This window comes from Poecilia mexicana, unplaced genomic scaffold (genome assembly GCF_051168715.1).
Source record: "Poecilia mexicana isolate PSO_F unplaced genomic scaffold, ASM5116871v1 scaffold_16, whole genome shotgun sequence".
Lineage (NCBI taxonomy): Eukaryota > Metazoa > Chordata > Actinopteri > Cyprinodontiformes > Poeciliidae > Poecilia > Poecilia mexicana.
Genome location: NW_028263385.1, coordinates 23,501,365 through 23,520,360, shown reverse-complemented (window position 1 = coordinate 23,520,360; position 18,996 = coordinate 23,501,365). Strand labels below are relative to the sequence as shown.

Genomic DNA, 18,996 nt, shown 5'->3' with positions numbered 1-18,996 from the left:
CCGTAATTCTTAAATCCCCTCCTTTTATGTCTTTGCATCTTTGTACTTTTTAATTTTAAGTTTCCCAATTAAGGGAAACTTTTCAAAATTCCATTGAGCGTCCAGCACTAATCCTTTGTTCACAGCATGTGGAATAAAATAATTAAAACATTTTAAATTATTAAAGATTAGCATTCAAGTTTTTCTGGTGAGTATTATTAATGCTATACTTTAACTGTAGCTATCATTTTTTATCCTGTGTTTATCCATTGCTTTTTTTTTCACTTTGCTATTACAATGGTTTGATTTGTCAAATAAAACTAATTGATGGAGGTTAATTTGAATGCCCTATCTAAGGCCGAAATTATAACTAAAACGCAGTTTTACCACATTAGTTTGCTAACTCTTCTATGTCCTACTTAAATACGCTGCATTAATAGAAGGTAAATAACTTCTTGTCATAAAAAATACAGAGTTGCAGAGCAACATCTCCCATAGGTCAACAAATTGCTACATTTTTTTTTCCAGCAGCTGAATAATGACCTGTCAAAAGCACATAAAAGGCGACACCCAGCGCAGCACCGCATACAGTATGTTGAAACAGCGATGAATCTGTTAGTGGCTCACAGCTGCTCTAAATCACTTTTAACCGCAGAAGTGACAGACTGCAGGGGAGCAATTAGCACTTCCTAATCATCGCAGCATAATTACCACCTATTCATTGATAAACATCGCCGAACAAAATTCTACCATTCAGCCATTCTGTACTCTTACAATATATACTGTTGCTAAAGAATAAGTATAGGTGCTGTTCATAATTTGATTTATGTAAACCATTTCTGTTATTTACAGTTACACAGCTCAATCAGTCAGATACATGTTTAAACTATCATCACAAACTCCGTCTATTTGCACCCGATAACGAAAAATGGAAAAACAAGAGAAAGATTTTCCACTTTCTTCTGCATTTCTACAATGCCTTTAAAGTTATTTAAATTGATTTCATTGTTTCATATTTTTATTATTGCTGCCAGTCCAAATAAACTTTGTTGTGCAGGCGTTGCTAGCCGACATGTGCACATGCAGGTGTATTAGCTCAAAGTTTCACATGCACGAATTACACCCGTCACTCGCCTGGATGAGGACAAGACACTGTCGCATCATCACACAAGTTCGTTTTGATATATATATAGAAATGTATGTAAGAGGCTTTGGAACCTCCTAAATGTTTTCCATGGCTTTCATCTAGCATAATCAATTTTCCTATTAGTCTTTTCAGTGTGTCATAGGCAGAAGAACTTATGTGAAAACAAATGAAAACTGTATTTCATTATTTTTTTCACTCAATACATTTTATTCACTCTACAGTTTTCAGAATAGGTTCTAATGCAACCTGTTTGTTTCTGTCGACCATTGACAGTGATCACCTGCAGCGACCCTGGCATCCCAGCAAATGGGCTACGATTTGGTGACGACGTCACGGTGGGTCAGAATGTGACGTTCTCATGTCAGCCAGGATTTGTGATCATGGGAGGGGAAAGTGCCATCTCTAGGACTTGCACCAACAACGGGACCTGGAGCGGAACAATGCCATCGTGCCAAGGTAAGCCCATTTTGTTCTGCAGTCGACTCATACTTGTTTTGCAATGCAGTCAATCTTGATAACCATCAGGCTTTGTTACAACAACCTTGGCACACTAGCACAGCGTCACATTAAATTACTACTTGATGTTTGATAAGATTAGCAACAAAGGTGACACAGGACTTCCTGTGTGTTCAGGTAGAGGTGGAGTGTTTATTTCATGCACTGGCCCTTGACACATTACATCAGATGTCTACAAGTTCACAAAAGTCAACAGTTTGCAAACAATGAGTGCCGTTATTACTAGAAACCTAAGTGATGTAACTTTTTCAGTTCGAGGAGTTTTACTGAGCAGGAGAAAATTAAAAATATCTGGTCTTTATCGGGGTCAAACGTTTGTTTAAATGTAACTCGAAGTGTAAACATAAAACAGACTAGATTCTTCTATTAATAATTTAAAACAAAATCACAAAAAGGTCAAAATAAAATTGCTGCATTTGAAGAACTACCAGCACTAACTTCAAGCAGCCATCTTCTTTTTAACTTCGGTTTTGTTGTGAAAGAATCCTTGAGAAAATTGTTTCTGTTCATTGAAGTCTGTGCTGAAATGTTATTTCCAGTTTATTCTACATTTGTTTCCGTTATGTCAAAACATCTCTGCTTTGGTTTCATCTGTCTAAAGGGAATTATTCCAGTCATTTGTCATGATGCAAACCTAAGTTTTGTACCTGCATTATTTTTAGAGGGATCTACTTTACAAAGAAATTATAAATAAATTTTTTCCCCTCATTGTCCTGTCATGAACTCTTCCATTGAACATGGTAAGGCCTGGAGAGTCAACTTTTCAGAGAATTGCACAATATGATGTTGGAGTGAATTTGCCAGTTAATTTCAAGCCTGGAGAGATTTGCAGCTGTCTGCAATGTGTTTGTCTTGTAATTAATCTTTTGCACTGTATAATGATGGACTTAAATATTTCGCAATTACCTTATAACCCTTTCAAAATTAATGAGCAGCAACAATTGCTTTTCTACAGTCGTTTCTGATGTCTGTCATCCTTGGTACTGCGCCTGCACACATCTGTTGCAAACTGGCAGAATGTTGCTCAAATTTTGAGCATTTTTGAGGTTGCCATCAATACCAGAGGTCCTAAATGACGCGCTTCAGGTTGGTGAAGGCGACATGGTACGCTGTAACTAAATGGAGAAAAACTTAGAGCTTTTGTTATTCTAGAAGAAATTGTGAAGGTGTTTTATAATCTCAGAGTTTTAGACTTGTTCGTCTCGCACCTCAAACTAAAGTGTTAAAGCAAAATTTAGAGTACTTGAGGAAACATAGCAACTCAGATTTACACTGAGAGTGCAGAAAATTAATAAATAACATAATGCAAGAGAGCCATCTAGTAATTGTTTAGATTTTTAGTCCATTACTCCAGGTACTTAATGTTATTTATAATATCAAAATTTGAAAGGTAAATTAAGCATTTTTTGTTTTATTTTCAGCTTTATTTTCAACTTCAGATGCTTAACTTGTCTATCATAAAAAAATTAATAAGTTGCATTTAAAATGTGCATGACCTGGTAATAACCCTGTCATTTAAATGTTACGTCCAGATAGAAAAACCTATGAAATAAAATATTACGTTTCTGTATTTAGACAAACAACATGGATGTCTCTCAATCTGCAATTAAATAATAAGTTATTGTCTCCCTTTGTGAAAGTTACTGCACATTCCAGCAGTGGTAGAAAATCCTGTAAGTGAGCTTAGTAGTTTTACACCCATCAGCTCTACATCAGTCTATGATTTATGATCCCAGAGTGGAGGCATAGATTAGCATTTCGGCTGCTGACACCATAAAGTAGGTGTTGCAGGAAAGATTAACTCGTGCAGAAAATGGTTCAGATGTACACCGGGAAATAAAAGAGCCTACAAGGCAAATGGTGGCTTATTGTTGCTAAGGAACTGTTTGGAGGCTGCTGTGTCAGTGACTGTACAGAGAGGCAAACTGTTATTATGTTTGCCTCTTGAGAAATGGCAAGGGACAAATTAAATGTGAGAAAGGAGGCAGAGTTTGAGAGACTATCATGTACACATACAAACCTAACAACTTGTTGGAGATATGTACGCATAGAATGGCTGAAAGTTGTTGAAAATCAAACACAGGCTTGCTTTTTTACCCCCTCTACCTTTAGGCTACTTGTTGTTTTTCAGCTGCCTGTGCATAAGATGCAGCTTGGATCCTAAATAGCCATTTTCTTTCCTTTGCTCTGCCTCAAGATTTAAAGCTGCACGCTTCTCATTGTTCTCAAGCTCCTCATCTGCCCTTGCTCAGGCGTTTACAACATCCAAACTGACAGCAAGTTGAATTATTTCACTCGTGTTTTTCATTATTCACAAAACCTGTTCCATTGTATGCCGAAGACGCCTGATGAGTTGATAGTTGCCCAACTGCTACCCACATCTGTTTAAACAGAGAGAACGAGAGAAAGCGAGGGAGGCTGAGCCGGTGTGTGTGCTACATGTGCACAGGCATGTATGTGAAAGTTTCTAAATCTAACCTCCAGCTGACAGCTCCTGCTGCAGCTCTTACACTCTGCCCTGCTCCTGCTATCCTACCTGGGGTTGATTTGAAGAGGAGGTAACTCTGGACTCTAAGCTTTCCTGTCACGCACACCACGATGCATTCATACAGTCAAAAGACCTCTTGCAGCTATGGCCTTCTCTCTCTCATGCATACATATTCACAGGCTCTTCACACTTGCCTGTGTTTTTTTTTCTTTCTTTTTTTTCCCATCATCACCGCTGTCCGTAGTGCTGTCCACTTACGTTGACCTGCACACATTAATAAGTGACCCATAGGGTCGCTGCTGCCTCTTCTCTCACTCTCAGTTCTTCAGTAGCAATTATTTATCTCATGAAGTAAATGAATAAAAGAAAGGCAGAAGGGAGAAGTTTGATTACTAAGTGTGTGCTCTACATCCTCTTAACTATTTCTCAATATGGATGAGATATTAAGGCAAAACACAAATATTACGAGGCCTTTTCTTCCTTTATCTTCACTGTAATTTAAAACCATCTATAACAAGCGATAAGAATCCAGTCGGCTAATTGCAGAACTTTTTTTCTTCCAACTTTTTCCAAAGCCTACACAGCAGCATGTTTTAGAAGTGCATGAGGGAAATCTGTATTTCTCTTCTAATCAGAAGACCGGCTATTCTAGGAGAATTGTTTGCCTTTTTATTTTGCACGACTGGCTTGAAGTTAAAGGTGCAGCAGTCAGGCAGTTTGAGCTGCTTAAAAGTGATGGGAAGCTGGGCATCTGTCATCTTGTCACAGATTGGGATAACGTGCCAAAGGAGTACGAGCTAAAACGCTGGCGGTTGGGGGGAGTAGAAGGAGGAAAGACATACAGAGACAAATGGAGATTCGAGGAGACAAAGAGGTTTTACTCTGTGCATAATTTTGCACATAATGTGTGAACGTCAGTTCTAGCTGCTGAGTTTGTGTGTGATGTGCATACACACAGACGAGGCATCCAAAGTGTGATCCCAACATAGGATCAGTCTGAATCCTAGGTTTGGCATGTTCAGCTGAGAGCAACTAATGCTCTAATGCTGCTTAGAATTACTTTGGAAAATGGGGCCACTCTCTTCTTCTCATTTAGTTCTGCTTGCCACCCAGACCTGAAGCTTTTTTTTTCTCCTTCTCTGTTTTGTGTCATTTCTAAAGCTGCACTTATGAGATTAGAAAGCGTACCTCTATCATCAGTGTAACCTACCTACTAGAATAACCATTTCTTTTTTACTTTGACTTCGCCACTGTTGGATTTTTTTCTCACAGATCTACTGTAGGAGAATACAGGTAGTCTGATGTACAGTAACCACCTTTCATAAGTGTTATTTTTTTCCCCAGAGCTTATTAACGTCATCACAGTTAATTACACCACGGCCTGAATGTCTTTCTAAACATAGCATACCTGTGAAGCATATATGCTGTGTAAATGTCCGTATGGAAATGGAGCTGGAACTGCAGCCAACCAAGAACAAAAGACGCTTCCCCTTTGGAGACAATGAGTGAATATCCCACTGTGGTCTGTTCCATATTCATTGTTACTCAGTCTTCAGGAAAACAAACAAGTAAGCAAAAAATGTGGCAAGAACGTTGTCCCTTATAAAAGTCGTCGCATCCTTGAATTTTTTCACAGTTGCTGTCATTTTACAACAATAAACTTCAATTTAATTGATTATAATTTTTAAGTAAGAAACCATATTCTTTTAAAGGAAGAGATAAATAATATGCATATATATGAGAGATGCGGTGGATCAAATTTAATTTGCTTTCATGTAAAACAATGTATCATCTTCCTGATAATCTGATGCATTTTTTTATTAGGGACAAGAAAATTGATTGGTGATATTTACAGGATGTATGGAGAGGAAATACACGGCAACATTGGAAGAAATCCTGTTAGAAGCTGCAAAACAATTAAGATAAAAGTTTACCTTACAGCACACAAAACAGTCAACTCAAGCATATTCATGTTTGAATGGCCAAATCCAGTCAAAGTTGGACTTGGCTATTCAAATTGTAAAACTGTGCCAAGATTTGAGCATTGCTGTTCACAGCCTTTTCTTATCCAGTCTGACTGGGTTTGAACTGTTTTGTGAAAATCAAAGAATTTTAGTCTGTAGAAACTGTGCAGAGCAGACAAAGACATCCTTCACAATTTACAGCTGTACCTTACAGCAAAAGATTACAAATTGTTGTTTGTGAGTGCCACTCTTTTCAGTGTTTTACCTATAGAGAAATATATATACATAGCATATTGTTTCCCTTCCTCTTGAAAGCTATGGATTGTTTTGTGTTGGTCTGCAACCTGAAACTCCAATACAAGACGATATAATTCAGAGCTGGAGCTAAAACACACTCATTCTTATCATTCTAATTAAAATTTCATTTTCAGCTATCAGTTAATATTTGGACTGTAGTCTGTTTTCATTGAGTTTCAAACCTACAAAAGCTTCAAATGTTTATAGATAAAATAACTACCACGCCATACACAGTACAGCATGGGGTAAAGATTGTAGTCATGTAATGGATTCGTCATCCGCTGATCTTAGGTAAACCTGCAGAAAGGATTGTCTCCTCTAAATAATGTTTACTAAAGCTGCTGGGGATCGAACTCTGCTCATCTGCAGTGAGACTCATATTGCACGAGGATAGCTACAAATTTAAAGAACTGCCATAATGTATTCACATTCTTAAAACCCATATCCAGACTGCAGCCCCATGGGCCCATGTGCCAGTGTGAGAACTAACTCAGAGCTTTATTATGCATTTATTTATTACATTTGTTGAGCAGAAAGTTTACAGCTTGCAGAGCCACAAAATGTCCCCAGATTACTCACAAATATTCAATAAACTGTAAACAGAAAAAGGGAAAAATTGCTCAGTCAAAACACAAGTTTCCATTTGGTCTAACTGTACAGTATGTAAAATGGTAACTCGTTCCCATTTGATGTCCTTGAACTATTGCTATGCTTTATCGCACTTAGTTTGATTAAAGTTTAGGTAATATGCTTTTTTGTGGAAATGTTCTGAGGGAAAGAGAAATAGATATAGATTATCACCATTTTAACACCTAAAACTTTTTATAATCAACATAAACATTTATTTAACATCGCATAAAACTACAACATCAAGTTTAAAGCCATATTTGTCTGTATCCATTAAAGGATATAGACAATGCAGAGCATTTGTTGTCCTTTGGTACATTTTTAAATTTAAAGTAAACAGTTTTCATCAAACTTCCCAACTGGATCTGTATAAAAACTAGCATGTGGAACACATTGAAATGTTCTTATTTCCTTAAAAAAAGTGCCTTATTTCTCAAAAAGCTCCCAGTTTTTAGGTTTTATGCACAGAATCATAATGTGGTCTCCACAGGCTGCCATATATTTTTCACCTTTTTACTTGTAAGCATGTTCTCAGTTATAAGTCAGTCTGTTCTGAAAGCCGGAAGCATCTGTCTGCTTTATGGTTAAAATGTAAAGTTTCCCAATCAGTTGTTTCACTTTCAGACATTGTTTTTCTGATGAAAAGTAGAAATGTAAATAGTAACTAAAGTAGTCTAAAATGTAATTGTATGTTCTTCTTTTGTTTTGGTTTTATGTTCCAAATCTTTCCTAATCCCTTTTTGACTCAAACGTCTCTACGGTATGTGCAAACATGGACTGATGATCTAATAATAACCATTAATATAACACCTGACAATAATATAACAATTTCTGCTAGTTTTTAATGTTCTCACAGTAAATTCAAATATGTTTTTTTTATTAACCTAGCTTGTCAGATTAAAATACTTTTTTGAAAATACCAACCTTTAAGAAGCTATTAAATATACTTTGCAATAACATTTCTGAATTTAAAATTGGTTTTATTAGTTCAATGTAATATTTTAATCTTAAATTACATGCTTTTATTAGCTATAAATGAAAGATCATAATTGACAGAATAAAAATCTGGAAATTTCAGTCTGTGTAATTTATCTGTATAATATGTTTCGCTTGATTAATTCAGTAACTGACATAGTATTCTAATTTAACTCAACCTAACTGTATTAAAACCACTGACATAATAATTGGGCATTAATATAGTCAAGTTTTTAAAGCACTAGTCATAAAAAAATTGCCAATAACCTCATACGTTTTATTCATTCTGCTGCTGAACTAAAACAATTCTTTGCGATTGTATTCACTGTAAGTGATAATGTAATAATACATAAATATGCTGAATTTCTTGGAAATAGGGTACTTTTTGCAGATTTTGCGCAGTTTGCCTGGCCTTTGCCTTCCTTTGCTATTCCACTCTATTCAGATTTTTCCTACAGCTCAGTCTGGTCTTCCTCCCAATTACTTAGATTCCTCTGGTAGAAACTCTACTGATCCAATCAGTGAACAGAAAACGTTGTGAACAATGACGTTGATTGTTCTGTTTTAGAGTTGTAGCCTGCCTGTAGTTTTAGCAATGGCAGCAGTGGAAGTGAAGGAAGCCGTTCAGTCCTGTTGGACTTCCAAATATTGGATCAACATTAACAGCCGTCTCGTTCCAATTTACAGCGCAGGCAATTTCCGGCAGGCTTCAAACTGGCGCATTACATAGATCACAAACAAACGTTAGTGATTGGATAAAATGTAAAATTGCAAAAAAGTCCACATGTCCAGGAAGCAATTGTTTCTCAATAGCTGACCCTCTGTACGTAGCAACGAATAGTGCAATAGGCTGGTTTTTACCAGGCCAGGTCATAACACATGTCCATCACCCCTAGTGATTATATTCATTCATGTTCCTACAATATTCCTTAACTATGGAGAATTGTTTGTTGTACACAATATAATTATAATAATAATAATAATTATTATTATTATTATTATTATTACCAACGAAGTCCATTGATTGGTTCAGTTGCTTTTTGGCAGATTGTTATTGTTATTATACTATTGGCTCAAAAACATTACTGCATTCTTGTTTTTTCTTCTTCTTCTTATTATTATTATTATTATTATTATTATTGAATGAACACAGACCATTATGCTTGCTGTTGTTACATTACGGGATGCTACATTTCTATTAATCATTATTTGACAAGCTTGTAAATGTGTGCCGACTGTTTTCACAGTGGTGACCTGTCCTACTCCACCGTCCATCCCCAACGGGCTGCTGGAGGGCTCCGTCCTGGAGTGGGGGTCCAGTGTAAGTTATGGCTGCCTACCTGGGTATGAACTCTCCTTCCCTGCTGTGCTTACCTGCACAGGAAATGGCACGTGGAGCGGAGACCTGCCTCAGTGCTTGCGTAAGTTGCTCTTTTCTACCTTAATTTCTACCTCCTAACAGGCTAGTTATGACAGTAATTACAGAAATTTGCAGAAGACATTTCTTTGTGTATAGATTGAGAGTGTGTGAGTGAGTAGGAGTTCTGCCTGAAAATGTTTTGATTTCTCCATTTAGTTGAACTCGGTCAGAAAAAAAATGGAACTCGCAGTTCCATGTATATGATAAAAATACTAAAAATAAAAGAAAAGGACTGTGTTTCACCTTGTGTACCGCATTTGACCAAAATTACCAACCTTTCTTTTTGTCATAAAAAAGTGAAATCAGGACTACAGAAGTTCAGTCAGCAAAAGTCATTCTGTTCTTCATTTGTCACTTGGGAATTTTTGACAAAGAAGGTAACATTTTATTTGTCCCTTGTCAGCAGTACACAGCTCTTGCATTTTTAATATATTGTGTTGCTTATCTCAGTCATTGCTTTAGCATCGCATACCTTTTTGTAAGCACGCTTTAAACTGCTTGCAATTTTCAATGATTTGTTTTTCTAATTAATGAAAGTGTTGTAATCCATGAATAATAAATATAAGTCAGATATGAAGCTAGAGGACAAGGTGACTAAGCTAAGCTGTAATTTCCAAGGAATCTAAAAGTCAGAAATGTGTATTTTTCATGTTGCTCTTTCTTTGTTTTCTTATGTTTTTCAAGCAAGTTTTTGATACGCTAAAGCACATATGAATTCACAAATGTTCATAGTAAAAATGTGAACATTTTGTCATTACTACATAGAGTAAATTCTCTAATTTATATGTAGATTAAAAAGAAGTGAGTCTCCTTCTACCCTCAGGGTGAGAGCTGCAGTGTTGATGGAGATGATGATCTGAGCAGACTCATGACTGAATTTTCTTATTCTCCCTACTCCATTAATATCTTCTCAGGGATGTCTTTGCAAGTGTACTAATAACCTCAGTTATGCATGACTGCTCAAACAGTGTCTCACTGCCATCTGAATCAGTCATGCAATGTGTCACAAAGAAGTGAAATGTTAAGTGGTAAAGCACTTGCATGCATTTGTTCCTCTCAGCGTTAGGACTCTTGGATGTTGATCACAAATGAAATCTCACTTATCTAAACACAAACGACATCAAGATGTTTTTTTTTAATGACTCAGGCGTCACAGCGTGAGCTGCAGTTGGGGGCTGTCTGTTGTTTGTTCATGTCAAGTTCACAGCAGTATAGAGACTTAAAGAAAATGTGAATTTAGTTTTGATATCGCATAGAGTTAACTAATACTGTATGGCTTAATGAGTTACAGTAGTTTGACTTTCAGATGAAGACGGTGAGGTAAACAGTTTTGTTGTTTTCCAGTAGCTGTCATTAAATAACAACAAATCAAAAAGTGTCAGACTGTGACAGAAGCTGATGAATGTTGGTGTATCCAGAGAAGCGAACACATTCCCATGAGGGAGCTTTTAAGACACAGATAACAGATTGCTCTTGTTGTTGCACAGCAGCTAGACACACTATACCTTACAGTATGTAGCAATTTGCTCATGTATGGTGCTTTGGGGGAAAAAAATGGATACCATTTTAGATTTGTCATGTTTTGGCAACAAAGTTAAACCTGTTAGTTGGATTTTATGTGGTAGTCCAAAGCAAAGTAGTAGAGGTAACTATAGCCAGGAGAACTAATTGTATTACACTCCACAGATCTGCCCTATTTAAGAAACACACACACAAAGCTATTGATGAAAGACAGTAGGACATGGTTCAAGTTGATTTGATAATGTATAGGTGCTAAACACAAGGCAACCCTGAACAGTTTCTGGTGTTACTGAAAACTTTCGGAGAGCTGTGAAAGCACATATTCCTAACAAGTAGCAGGTGCCTCTGTTGGCGCCTTCCCAGTCCCAGTGCTGAGTCCCATCGCCCCTTCTCAACCAGAGCCAGACCGGCTCCCTCAGGATCAACAGTACAAATGAATCTTGCAGGTGCAGAGCTGCCACTGGCTGAACCCCTTACTGTCAGACGGAGATATAAATATAAAATAATCTTTGTCTGAAACAAATCACTCCTCTAAAACAAGTTACTGCATTTCTAACTTATCAGTCAAATTTGTTTGGTGAAGGGTCCATCTAAAAGTCGATGGTCTGGTCTTGTGCACCATCTACAACATCAACTCTTAATAAAATGAGCTAAAATTTGTGGTTCTTTTGTTACACAATATAAGTAGCTGAAAAGCTGTGAAGGTGAACACTGCAGCTACGAGTGCAATGTTTTGTCTGATTAATATATTATTCTGCCCAATCTGAGTTACTGATGTCCATATTTGTCCTTTAGAAAAGCCTTGTGTTTACATCCAGTTTACTTGTCATCTGGTCATATAATGGATAAGTTTCCACTTGGTAAATATACCATGTCCAGACACTGTCCACCTCAATTATGATGAGCAGTGACATCCCTCAACACACTGCAATCATTTTTCCACATGAGCACCTTCTGAACAATCTCCTGTGGCGATGTGAGCAAGCAACCTTTTTCTGTTCCCGTCTGCCGCTTAGTGCGTCTGAGCACAGAACTGTTTTTTAACCCGGTAATTACATTTAATAGCTGCACCGGTAATAACACAGATGCAGGTTTTGACAGTTGTTCCCAGCTGACACAAAATGAGTGACTACACATTAAATATCACTGCGCTCAGTAACCAAGTTTCTGTAAAGAACTTGACTCCTCTGCTGCATGCTTAATGTGGCAAAGAGGTGATGAATCACTTTGGTTTTGCGCAAGCAAAATACATAAGAATGGGAAGCGGTGAACACGGGGATATAAAACGCTGATTGTGTGTGGTGTGGACGAGGTTATTTTCTATGTATTAGAATGTCAGTAAAGCACCATCTGCACCAGTCTCAGGTGAAGAATGGCGGCGAGCTAAATCCTTGTTATTAATGCAGACTATGTATAATGACTGTACTCTGTGCATTTTGTGTTTTATTATAAACACATACATTTGTCATGGAAAGCCTGCAAAAGCACTGAGGTAAAATATTTTTTTAGATTCTGGACTTAACATAAACATCCATAAGTAATGGATATGAACTATGAACTATCAAATAGTTGGAAAGTTATATTAATGTAAATATTAGTTTAAAGATAAGATTTTCATTTTACATTGAAGGTTTTTGCCGGAAAATTTAACCTGTCCAGTTTATCGATGTTTCTATTTGAGCAAAAAATACATTTTAAAGTCGCAGCTTTGCTTTTTTTCTTTCGTGCTCATTCCTCACATAGCAAGCCTGCATCACTGAGTGTTTCACTTATGATTGTAATTCATTTTCACCTCAGAGCATTTAAATACAGCTCAGCAAAACTGTGAGATTCTGCAAACACAAATCTTTACTTGGAATTTGCAGCCAAACAGGATTAAGATGCATGTTCATGCTCCTACCAGCACACAGAGAAGAGCTAAATTCAGTGTTTGAGAACGCCAGTTTTTAGTTGTCTGCAGGGATAAGTCTGTGATCCCAACTTTGAATCTGTGAATCTGGCCTCTGCATACTGATGACTTCAAAGCATTGATAATTCATCAAGGAAGAGGAGAGGCAGGGAGAGAGAGAGAGAGAGAGAAAAGTTTGACGCGTCTCCATCTCACTCTTTCTACACACATTCGTACACGCATACACACTGGCACATTAAATATGCTGAGCTTGGTTTGGCTTGGGGCCATTTTTCTTATATATCCATAAAACAGAACATTATTTTCCTGTGGCTTGAAGTTTATGACTGATGTGCATGTCACCTGTTTGGCCTGCATTGTCAACGCTCCAAGAAATACGAACAGAATACTAAGCTTTACGGTGCCATTTGAGATGGGACAAGAATTGTTTTCAGATCTGTCTAGAGGTTTGCATATTTCTCTCACCAACCCAGAAAAACCGGTCAGACTCGGGACTTGAAGCACAAGGCAGGGTCTTACTGCTTCGATATTCATTTTCCAAGGGAGCACATTGCGCTGGATAAGAAGACGTTTGAGATATTTTCACTTTAAAAGTTTATCCAGCCATTCTTGCACTGTGTGGATTTTAATCTCTCTTCCTAGATATTGGCGGTATCACGGATTGGTTGTGGGAAGACCCTGTTAGTTCATGAGTTGTAGGAGGAATGCAAGGAGGAACTTATCTCTGTCAGCAGACCTCCATGCAGCAGCACATGTCAGGTCTGGAGGAGCAGCTGCCTCATTATTAGCTTGATCCTGCGGTGCTCTGGCTGCGTGACTGGATGCTTTGACTCTCTCCCTCCCCTCTGCTCTCTCTCCCACATGCACCAAGTATATCAGAACCACCGACGGCTAACAAGCAACATATACTGATCACTGGGGTCATTGGGGAGTGATGGATGGATAAAATAAGGGGGATGAATAGAAAGAGGCATTTGGAAGGCCAGAGGATGGCTCACTTGTCCTACCATCAAACCCATTCAGCCTAAACTATTTGAGCCACTTTTATTGGATGTATATAAGCAATAAATTGACAGAGGAGCAGTGGAAATCCATCAGGATTCTTCTGCTGAGGCTATAGCTAGAGTCCCATTAACAAAGCAATGTCATACAAGAGGCTTAGAGACAAGAGCGGCAGTAAATGGTTTCGGTTGAGTTGACCCCTAGGCCCCTTCAGAGAAATTAATATTTCACTTGCTAATTATTTTGATCTGAAATTTAGAGCCATGACCTTCCTCAGCTCCCTCTATGCTACTAAGATGAATATTCATACACCTACTGTAACTACTCGCCGATGAGACTGATTGCTGGAAACAAAAGTGATTAGACGTGCACAATTCATCCTGCGACAAGGATGTCCACGTATCTGCCCACATTTGTAAAAATGGACTTTTTACAACCCCGGTAACGTCAAAGCAATTTGAATAATTTCCTCTTGGAAGACATTCCAAATCATATAGGAAGATGATTATTGTTATGGTTATATAAATGGGATAAAAAGAGAGCAAAGCTCTTAGCTGAGTGAAACCAGTGTAGGTGCTTGGTCTCTGATCATGTGTAGCTACAGCAGAAGCCCACACAGTTTATTATTTCTTAATTAAAGCCTCTCCATTCAGTCACTGTCTGCAGTTTTCTTATGGAGAACAAGGTGGGAAACATCAACGTTAAATTCAGAAAAAGGCCTGAGCTTCTTAACTAATCGGGGTTCGGGACTCACCATCGCCCCTCACTGACGAGCTGAGACTTATTCAGGAGTTAATCAAGGTTGACATAACAGCCAGCGCAGTCAGCATTAAGCCTGTTAACCTAAACAAATTGTGTAGCTTCAGTCCACTGAAACTATAACCGCTGTTGAAAGACAACCTGTTTCTTCACTATCAGTTTTTTCCAACAAATGTAAAAGCTGAATGAGAACAAGGTCCAATTTAAAAACATTTCAGGTTCACAAAATTATGTTTTCTTCTGATTACCTATCAGTAGCGCAATCCTGAAAAAATGGTGATCTGTGAAACATCTTAGACAGCGCTTTGTTCATCCTGGGTGTAAGACTAAAGTCATAAACCTGAATGTGCATGAATTGATTAGAAAAATTAGCATGTGTTTGGCTTGTTTTCAACGTCTGGAGTTATCGCAGAGAAAGCAACACTGAGGTCACATTCACAGATATGGGTGGTGCTGAAGTGAACCAGGCGTTTTACAGTGAGGATCACTTCCTCATCACAGTGAAGCACCAGAACTGGGAGAGGCTCACCTGTGCAAATTTCAGCGTCTGAACACATGATAACCCCACCAGCTGATTATCTTCATTACTTGGCAACTTGACAATTTATGTGTTGATCCTGTTGGGATCATGTATTCACTCGCCGTCCCTTTGTTCCTCAGGGGAATAGTATTTAATATAGTCTGCATCGTACATGTGTTTCACCTTGCTCAATTAGTGGATATAAAAAAAACAAAAAAACAAAACTAGTGTAAGGAGAGTAAATGGAAAAAACCCCTCCACTTATAGTTTTCTTAATATTCTTCCTCAGAAAAGACCTGTCACCCACTTTTTAAGTGGGGTAGTGGCGAATTGATGTTTCTCATGCTTACGGTCACTAGCATCCTCTATAACGAGGTTAGCCACAAATGGTCAATGGTATAAAAAAAAACACCCACCAAATGATTGATCCAGGGATATTAGTTGAAAGTTAAGTGGAAAGAAAAAATATGGTAGAAAATTATCCAAAATTAACAGGATTCATTGTAGTCTTACTAAAATTGTGAAAGAAAAATCTTCATTCACTGCCATGCGCAGTTACAGTTTTCTAAAATGCAAACTCAGCCCAGTCTGAAATTTTGGAGCATTTAATGCTGATAACCGTAATAGAGATGCAGGTTTCATTTTCCAGCAGGAATCGGTCCCATCCACACTGCCTGTAGCGCCAATAAGTGGCTTCAGGGCCGTAGTACCACTTTGCTTGATTGGCCAGAATAGTGACCTGATCGAAACCCCTCTGAGGAGCTACGCCACACCACATTGATGGAGTAATTAATGTAAAAGGATTAAATCCTGAGTTCACTTCCCGCAGTATTCAGACCAATATAAAAAGCAGCCTATGTTTGAATTTTAGATGTCCCTTTATCTGTCACAATTTTTTGTAAAGCTAAATTTTCGTTTAGGATCAGTCATAATTATCATCAAAACTACGAAATGTAAATTCTTGAGACGTATTACTGTGTATTTAATGAGTCTATAGCATGAGTATCTCCGGCACAATAACAAATTTTGCTGGACAGTAAATTGTCCCAGAAGTTATTGCAATAAACAACAATATTGTTCTTTTGAGATCATTTTCATTTCATCATTTCGGTAATGGTATAGAAATGAAATAACTCATTCTCAAAGATTAATACATTCTAATGAACATTTAACTCTGTAACTTGAAGACTCTTATAAACAAAACTTCAAATAAAATGAAGTCTCTGTGAACAAAATTGTCTTTTAGAAAAGGGTTAGTTAAGACCAAAGAACTGGAAGACTGGAGACATTTTTCATCCATTTTTTGGTGGAAAGGAAAGAAAGAGAAAAAGGGGGAAAAACGATAAATCATGCAAATGGAAATTATTGAGTTTGTTTTAATTTATCATGCGATTAATTGATTGATTGCTTATTGCGACAAGACTAAGTGTGAGATTTACTTTTTGAATTGAATTACTAAAATACATTACCTTCTCAACAAGATTCTTATTTATTGAGACGGACCAGTTTGCTAAGAGAGGTGTAGTGATGATGAAGAGCTCAAACATCACTTCCTCTTCCTGTTTCCCTTTGTTTTTATACGTCTACGACATCACTTTGTATCTGCAGCCAAGTTCTGTGGAGATCCCGGCGTGCCTTCCAAAGGACGGCGAGAAGGACGCAGCTTCATATTCAAGTCAGAGGTGACGTTCAGTTGCAGCGCCCCCTATGTGCTTGTTGGAGCGACAACACGCATTTGCCAGGAGGATGGTACTTGGAGCGGTTCTCAACCTCGGTGTATAGGTATTGCATTTCTTCACAAAATGGTCATTCGTTGTTTTTGTTTGTAATAAAAATCTGTTCATTTTTACTGTGACTTAAATTAATAACCATTATATTATAACCATTAAATATTTTTGCACAAGAGCAACACACAGTGAGATGCCCATCGGCTCAATTCTTAATTCATGACGGATGGTTTTGATGTTGTCCGTTGGCAGTATGTTAACGTGTTTTTGTGTTTGACTTAAATGGTGGAGAGAAGTTTCATCACATTCAGATAAGAGCCAAATTAGTATTCATTTTACAACAAATTTCAGAGGCTCAAAATTCATTGTGAAAGAAATAAATCATTCCTAGATGATTCTGCTCACGTTTGCAAGCCACTTCAGTTACTGTCTGCCTGTACAAGCCACTCCTGAGAAAAATGACTTTTTGATTATCAATCTTTTTCTTTCTGTCACTCTGTCCTCTTTGCTCCCTTGCAATCCCTTATCGCCACAATGGTTTCTTGTTGCAGAGCCTACGAGAAGCACATGTGAAAACCCAGGAATACCTGAGCATGGCTTCATGAATTACTCTACAGGTTTCAAGGTAAGATGACGGGGAGAAAAAACTAATTTAGTGACGTCTTTATGCACTTAAGCTCTTCAGATGAGTGCAAAACAAACAAAAAAAATAGTATGAGAATAGACCAGCCACTATCGGCAATACTAAAGTTTAATTTTTTTTAGTACGGCCTTACAACTTGATTTCCAGCCATCTGAAGGCTGAAATATTGGCAGTTCGGTCTATGAATCTTCTAACAATTCAAACCATCTTTCAACAAGACACTGTAGGCAACGCTTTGGCTGGTAGCTCTGTCAGCACTCCTCAGCAGGGATGGAAACACATAAACCTTAGGTTCCTTTACAACTTTGGCTCAACTTTAGACTTTGTTTTTACAGAAGGATGCCCATTTTCTCTACTGTGAAAGCCATATACAGTGATGATAGGGTGAAAAAGTTATAAAGCTCACCTCGTTTTTCTGTTTACGCTATGAGAATCTTTTTGATATGGACAGATTCTGATGGAGTTATGGGTAAAATCCACAATTTATATAATAACATATTACTGCATTTTGAGAAAATTTTTACATATGCTTCTCAGGTGGTAACAGAGATGAATTTAGTGTGATTTCCCAACTTTCCTCAATATTGGTGCTATGTTAATTTGTTTATTTAAGGATCCTCATTCATCTCTACAACAATAGAGACTGTTCTTCATTTTTCACAAACATTACAGTAAAATCGTACTTTTAAAATGTCTAGTTTTAAGATTTGCATGAGACAAGAAACTGTAAAATTTTAATTGTCAGAAAAATCTACATTATAATCTTTGTGTGCTTGACAGCACCCCTGCCAGCTCTCACTCTACATATTTCACTCTATTTGCACGCTTTTACTTTCCGAATGTCGCAAGTTGAGTGTAAACAATTTCTTCACAACATTCAGCAGAATCACTGATATGAAAAGTGTCACAATAAAGGCAGGAGCAGCTTACACGGATTAGTGCTTGTAATGGTATGCGGTCTTGCATCGTTCTGCATTACCGAGCAACTTTTACCCACATCTTGACATTTTCCAAATGAGAATAATCTGTCTTCATGCTGTCTTTAAGGAGTGGACTGGAATGGCTACTGAAAATATAAACAAAATTATTTAAACTCTAGAAAACAGACAAGCCCTTCTACTCTCCATATCAGATAAGAAAACAAAACAAAACAATAAAAATAGGACATCAGCTTCGGAATAATTCTCCCTTTTACCACAACACTCTACAGATAATCATTACTAAGGAGAAAAGAAACATTTAGTGTTCAGTATTATTTCCAAGCTCTTTAGATTTGAAGCTGGGAGCTTATTGGCATTTGCATCAGGGTATTGATTCCTTCTCTGTTTGTTGTCTGTTTGTGGCCAGGTGGGGAGCAGAGTAGACTTCCAGTGCCAACAGGGACACATACTGCAAGGCTCCACAACACGGCTGTGTTTGCCGGATCTTACCTGGACCGGGATCCAACCTACCTGTATCCGTAAGTGCTCGCTCTCTATGCTCTCACCGTATCTTCAGATCGC

At 37.7% G+C, this 18,996-nt stretch overlaps 1 protein-coding gene across 1 annotated transcript in view; it reads left to right on the top strand.

Annotated features, from left to right (window-relative positions):
• The window catches only part of LOC106931503 (CUB and sushi domain-containing protein 3-like), a 219,087-nt gene that overhangs the window by 181,418 nt on the left and 18,673 nt on the right, over window positions 1–18,996 (top strand). The window contains 5 exon segments of the mRNA XM_088014026.1: window positions 1,400–1,582; window positions 9,241–9,414; window positions 16,733–16,906; window positions 17,403–17,476; window positions 18,842–18,953. Coding sequence (XP_087870152.1) covers window positions 1,400–1,582; window positions 9,241–9,414; window positions 16,733–16,906; window positions 17,403–17,476; window positions 18,842–18,953 — 717 coding nt within the window.